The sequence below is a fragment of the Lolium perenne genome, chromosome 4 (genome assembly GCF_019359855.2).
Source record: "Lolium perenne isolate Kyuss_39 chromosome 4, Kyuss_2.0, whole genome shotgun sequence".
NCBI classification, from domain to species: Eukaryota; Viridiplantae; Streptophyta; class Magnoliopsida; order Poales; family Poaceae; genus Lolium; species Lolium perenne.
The window spans coordinates 186,473,205-186,479,592 of record NC_067247.2 but is presented as its reverse complement, the minus strand read 5'-3'; the positions used below and the strand labels follow the sequence as shown (position 1 = coordinate 186,479,592).

Below are 6,388 nucleotides of genomic sequence, written 5' to 3'. Positions count from 1 at the left end.
AAAATGCAAATTTTCGAAGTCCTAAGCCAAAAGGAAAAGCCTGGCGGCAGCCGGCAAGAACCGACTGCCACCAGCCCGAAGATGAGGATAGCGAAGAAATCAGAAGTTTCTGCTGCCGGCTGCCAACGAAAGCCGGCAGTCGACAGCCGAAAGCCGGCAAAGGGAAAGGAACATAGAGATGCACTCACCCGCCAAGCCGCGATCAAGCGCGCTAAACTCGTCGGTCCAGCGTTTGGCGGTAGCCGTCAGCTCTGTGGACTTGGCGGTGACCTCCTCCTGCAGCGCAAGCCGCTGCTTCTCCACCTCCGTCAGCCGCCGGCTCAGATCATCCACCTTCTCCTTCTCCGCCGTCCCGAGGGAGTTGAGCTCAGCGAGGTGGTTCTGCTCCAGCAGGCGCAGCCGCGTCAGCTCCTGCTCAGCCAGCTTGAGCTTGCCGGCGGCGGATCGGCCCGCCTCCTCGCTCTCGGCGCACTGGGCGCGAGCGGCTCGGAGATCCGACTCCAGCTGCGGGACCTTGGCGGCTTCAACTGCGAGGCGGCCGGAAAGAAATGTCAGCCAACCAAGACTAAAAAGAAAATAAGACATCGAGTCGAAAGAAGCATAGAGCTTACCCTTGACGGCTTCCAGCTCGCGGGCCAAGTCGGCCCGGTCCAGCTTGGCCTTGTGGTAATGGGTGACGGCGCGGTTATACAAAGTGGTGCGCCGGTCCATCACAGCCTAAGGAAAAGAAAAAGTCAGTCGAACAGGCGAAACCCGTGCCGGCTCCAAGCAGCCGACCCATGCCTCGGAGGGCTACCAGGATAGTAATCAGATCAAAAACAGACAAAGCTTACCTTGCCGGCTTCCTCCACCTTGGCAACGTTAGCCGCGGCCTCGGCTGCCCTGGCCTTGAGGTTGGCCTGCAGGCTGGAGAAGAACATCTCCACCGACGCTTGGCCGGGGTTCCCCTCCCGGCTGGTCACCTCGTAGGAGTCGGCGCGGAGCCACGCCTGCTCCATGGTGGCAGCCGAGCCGAGGCTGGAGTCGGAGGCGGACGGCACCTGAAGAAGAAGTGCGCCCTTGGCCACGTGCAGGCCCTGCGGCGACGCCGATGGGGTCCCCGTCCTCACCAGCGCGCGCGAGTCGGCGCCCTCCATGCGCGTCGGCTCGTCCCTCGCCGGCTCCTGCCTGGCCGGCTCCTCTGTCGTCGGCTGCGGCGGTGGCGTCGCTCCGGGCGCAGCGGATGGCCCAGCCTGGCGCAGCCGTCTCCGGCGCTCGGGGCGCCTCCGGCTCTCATCCAGCTCCACCACGGTGGGCCTGGTGCCGGCTCCGGCCGCAGCGGCGCAGCCCTGCCAGCGCCGGTTCTGGGAGCAGCCCTGCCGGCTCCAGCTCCGGTTGAGGGCGGCATGCCCCGCCCGGCCCCAGCGGCTGGGTCCAGAAGAGGTGTCCGGCGCGGGAACATGTCGTCCAGCGTCGGCTGCCGCGTTGGCTCAACCCGCGCGCCGCGATCAGGCGCTGAGGCCAGCGGCACGGCAAAGGAAGGCGCCCCTGCCGCAGGCGGCGGTGGCGTAGGTGCGCGCGAGGAAGGCTGCGGCGTCTGCTCCCTCCTCTGGCGCGGAAGCGGCGACACCACGCGCGGAGCTTGCCGGGAGCCGCCGCCCTGGGCAAACTTGATAGGGGCCCTAGCCGGATAAACAGAGAGAAGATAATAAGCACAAAAGTAAGGAAAGAAAAGGAATCAAACAAGAAAAAGAAAGAGAACTCACCCGGCCTGCTCCGGGACCTTCTTCGGCTGCTTCCGGCGCTGCTTCTTCGCCTTCGCCTCCCAGGCGGCGGTGGAGCCGGCTCGCTTCGTGCCCTTGGGCGCCGAAGTCGCCGTGGTACTGGGCGGCCTCGTGCGCAGAGGCACGGCGGGGATTGGCCCCGTGCCGGACAGCGCCGGCTCCTCGTCCTCCTGCTGCTCCGGTGAAGGGGCGGATTGTGCTCCCCCTGGCCGCCTAGATCAGGCGCCTACAGCAGGTCGTCGTCGCCGGCCTGGTCACCGGCTTGGTCAGCCGGATCGACGTGATCCGGCGTCCACCTCCTCGTCGCCAGGTCGCCGTCCTCGACGTTCTGGCGCTCAAAGAGCTAGAAAAACAGAAAAAGCATGAGCAAATAACAAGCCGGAAGTCGGCAGAAGAAAAAGGAAGTCGGCCTCGCAGCCGCAAGCCGGAAATTGGCAAGACACGAGGCTTACCCGCTCCGGTGGATGGTCCCTGTCGTGGGGCGCCAGCCCGTAGTTCCAGTCTTCCGACAGGTTCGCCTTGGTAATGTTATTCACCCGGCTGGCCACCTGGGCCTTGGTGAGCGGCGCCTTGGACGTCCGGTTCGGGTCGAACCGGCCGGACATGTGCCCGATCTTGTGGGTGCGCATCTGGAGCGGCAGCACCCGGCGCTCGGCGATGGTGCAGAGGAGATCTTCGGCAGTCAGCCCACCATCGACGGCTGTCGCCAGGAAGTCCCAAAGCAGGTTCACCTCGGCGTCCTGATCCGTCGAGCGGGCGTTGTAGCTCCAGTTGATCCGGCCGACTGGAGGAGCCGGGTTGAACTCCGGCAAGTTGATCCGGTCGACGAGCTCCCCCTCGTTGCGCACGTAGAAGAATGACATCTGCCAGTTCTTCACCGAGTCAACGGTGGGGATTTTGGGGAAAGGCGTACCGGGCCGGGTGTAGATCGAGGCGGCGCCGCAGGCTCGCAGGCGGCCGTCGTTGGTTTGCGCCTTCAAGTAGAAGAGCCAGCTCCAGAAGTCGATGTCGGGCCACAAGCCGGCGTAAGCCTAAATGAACGCTACGAAGCAGCTCAGGAGGACGCACGCGTTGGCCGGCAGGTGGTGCGGCTGCAGGCCAAAGTTGTCGAGGAACTGCCGGAAGAACGTCGAAGCCGGCAGGCCCAGCCCGCGATCGAGGTGCGCGCCGAAGACGACGCGCTCGCCGGGCTCCGGCTTGGGCTCCACCTCCTCGCCGGGCACCCGCGTGATCACCGACTGCGGGATCCGCCGGAGGCGCACCAGTCGTTCGATGTCGTCCTCCCGCATGTAGGAGCCCCTCCACGATCCGCTGGGAGACGCCATTGTCGAGGTTGAGGAAGAAGATGACCAAGAAAGGCGAAACGGCGAGGAAGAGCCTTGCGACCGCGGCGGCGACAACGGCGGCTGAGGACGCTCCGTCGAAACGCGCGGCCCCGTGGCGCCGGACTGACGGAGTGGCGGCGGCGGATCGGTGAAGATTCGTTCGCCGGAGTTCGCCAGCGAGAGGCGTTCGCCGGAGCAGCAGCGAGCTCGAGCGCGAAGAGGAGAGCGATGGGAGCAGGAGCGCGAGGAGGAAGAAAGAGGCAAGTGGCCGCCTCGATGCCTCCCCCGCAGCATTTATAGCCTCCTGCCGCGGGCGGTTGGCCTCCAAGTGGCGGTCGTGGGCCACGCCCCCGGATTTACTGCGCCGTAACTCCTCCCACGACCACGACGGTTATCGGAAACGGCCACACCACGTCGCCCACTACCGCACCGGATCCGGGGGGACATTGATGTGACCAGACGAACCGACCGCCAGGCCAGGCGTCAGACCAGTCAAGTCGGGCGCAGGGCCCGAGGCGGCGGAGACTCCGGCGCGCCGCAAGCCGGAGCCGGACAATACGTTCCACTCGAACCAAAATTCATCAGCGAGGCGGAGACGCCATCAGATCTTGCGAGAAAGCAAAAACTGTACAAGTGTAAAAAGCGGCCGGCTAGAAGCAGTCGGCAGGGACGAGCCGGATGAGGGCGCAGCCGGCTGAATGGAAATTCTCAGTCGGCCCCTCCAAGTGCCGTCAAATATATTCGAGAAGCCAGGAAAACCTGCCTAGGTCCTTCTAAACGCAGGACCTTGCCAGCTTCGGGGGCTAATGTCGGGGGGAAGACCCCGGATAGGGCAATGGACGCGGAGCAGCCGGCTGGCCACTGGCCGGCTCGCGGCAAAGGCCGGCTGAGGAGCAGCCGGCTGGCGCCGTGGCCGGCTAGTCCGGAAGCCGGCTGGCTCTAGGTCCTAGTCGGCCTGGCTACGGCCACCAATGCTGTAGCTGGGCCGGCTTCTACAAGCCATATCCGACTGGGGTTTGTACCTCAGACCGACTCGAGGCTGGCGAGTCTTGCACTGGAAGGAACCGGGTTGGTGGTCCGGGTTCCTAAAGTCCACGCTGAATCCATCTTCCGTAAAGCGCGGGGCACTGTGGAGCAATAGTGCCACGCGCCGGACAGGCCGTCAGAGCTTACGACGATCCGTACTGGCTACAGTGGCTGACGGCGACAGGGACACCTCCTCTCCATACCGCTGACCGTGGCAGCCGGATGGGACAGGCCACGATGCCTCAACGGCTCCTGACGTCACCGCCTCGGGAAGGAGCGGAAGCCGGAGCCGGCCAAGCCGGCCAGTAAACTATAGGGTCTTATATGTAAAGTGCCGGTGCCTATATAAGCCGCACTACCCCCTCTCGTGCAGGGGATCGATCATTTATTGCTTCCACCCACCTACAGAGCTGCCCTGTGAGAGAGACCATCGTCTCCCTTAGCCTCCCAGGAGCAGCCGGACACAGCTCTAGGAGCATCACTGTATTGTGTGATCATCATATACACTCATAGCAGGAGTAGAGGTTTTACCTCCATCGGAGGACCTCGAACCTGGGTACGTCGCCGTGTCGCTCGTGCCCATACCCGCATCCGGATACCGCCGTGAGATCCCTCAGGAACCACTTCGATTAGCCACCCTATGGCATATGCCGTGACGATACCACGACAAGGTCCTGCGTTTAGAGGGACCTAGGCAGGTTTTCCTGGCTTTTTGATCTCTTGAATATACTTGACGGCACTCGGAGGGGCCGACTGAGAATTTCCATTCAGCCGGCTGCGCCCTCATCCAGCTCGTTTCGGCCGGCTGCTCCTAGCCGGACGCTATTTTTTACTTCTGCAGCTTTTGCTTTTTCACAAGTTCCGGTGATGTCTCCGCCTTGCTAGGAAAGTTTGGGGTCGGATTGAATTTAATGTCCGGCTCCGGCTTGAGTGCGCCGGAGTCTCTGCCGCCTTGGGTCCTGCGCCCGACTTGACTGGTCTGATGATAGGCTGCTGCTGCCGGTTCGTCTGGTCACATCATGTCCCCTCCGGATCCGGTGCGGTCGTGGGAGACGTGGTGTGGCGGTTTCCGGTGACTACATCGGTCGTGGGGGAGCGTTACGGCGCAATAAATCCGGGGACGTGGCCACGATCGCCACTTGGAGGCCAACCGCCCGCCGCGGGCGGCTATAAATGCCGCGGGTGAGGGCTCCGAGGCGGCCACTGCCCTCACTTCATCTTCCTCGCGCTCCCGCTCCTCGCGTTCTCTTCCTCGCGCTCGAGCTTCTTGCTGCTCCGGCGAGCGTCTCCTCACTGGCGAACTCCGGCGAGCACATCTCCGCCGATCCGCCGCCGCTACTCCGACGAGCCGGCGCCACGGGGCCTCGCGTTTCAACAGTGCATCCTCCGCCGCCACCGTCGCCGCCGTCGCGAGGTTCTTCTTCACCCTTCCGTCTTTCTTGGTCTTCTTCCTCCTCCTCTTCGTCGATGGCCGGCGCGAGCGGGTCTTGGAGGGGGTCTTACATGAGGGAGGACGACATCGAGCGCCTGGTGCGCCTCCGCCGGATCCCGTCGACGGTGATCACGAGGGCGCCCGGCGCGGAGGTAGAACCCAGGCCGGAGCCCGGCGAGCGCGTTGTCTTCGGCGCGCATTTCGACCACGGGTTGGGCCTGCCGGCGTCCAACTTCTTCCGCCAATTCCTCGACTACTTCGGCCTGCAGCCGCACCACCTTCCGGCCAACGCCTGCGTCCTCCTCAGCTGCTACGTGGCTTTCATGGAGGCATATGCCGGCTTGTGGCCGGACATCGACTTCTGGAGCCGCATCATCAAGGCGCAGACGACCGACGGCCATCTGCGGACCTGCGGCGCCGCCTCGATCTACTCCCGGCCGGGTACGCCTTTTCCCAAAATTCTGACTGTCGACTCGGTGAAGAACTGGCAGATGTCGTTCTTCTACGTGCGCAACGAGAATCCGGGCTACGACCGGATCAACCTGCCGGAGTACAATCCGGCTCCTCCAGTCGTCCGGATCAACTGGGGCTACAACGCCCGAACGACGGACCCGGACGCGGAGGTGAGCCAGCTCTGGGATTTCCTGGGGCCGCCGTCGCGGGCGGGCTGACTGCCGAGGATCTCCTCTGCACCGTCGCCGAGCGCCGGGTGCTGCCGCTTCAGCTGCGCACCCACAAGATTGGGCACATGTCCGGCCGGTTCGATCCGACCCGGACGTCCAAGGCGGAGCTCTCCAAGGCCCAGGTGGCCTGCCGGGTGAACAACATCACCAAGGCCAACA

General features: G+C 64.2%; 1 protein-coding gene across 1 annotated transcript in view; it reads right to left on the bottom strand.

Moving 5' to 3' along the window:
- The window catches only part of LOC127347621 (uncharacterized), a 17,065-nt gene extending 16,352 nt beyond the window's left edge, over positions 1-713 (bottom strand). Inside the window, exons 1-2 of the mRNA XM_071829280.1 lie at positions 612-713; positions 189-527 (exon numbers count right to left, since the gene is read on the bottom strand). Coding sequence (XP_071685381.1) covers positions 189-527; positions 612-711 — 439 coding nt within the window. The 5' untranslated portion in view covers positions 712-713. The remainder of the gene's footprint in view (positions 1-188; positions 528-611) is intronic.
- Positions 714-6,388: the final 5,675 nt, after the last annotated feature.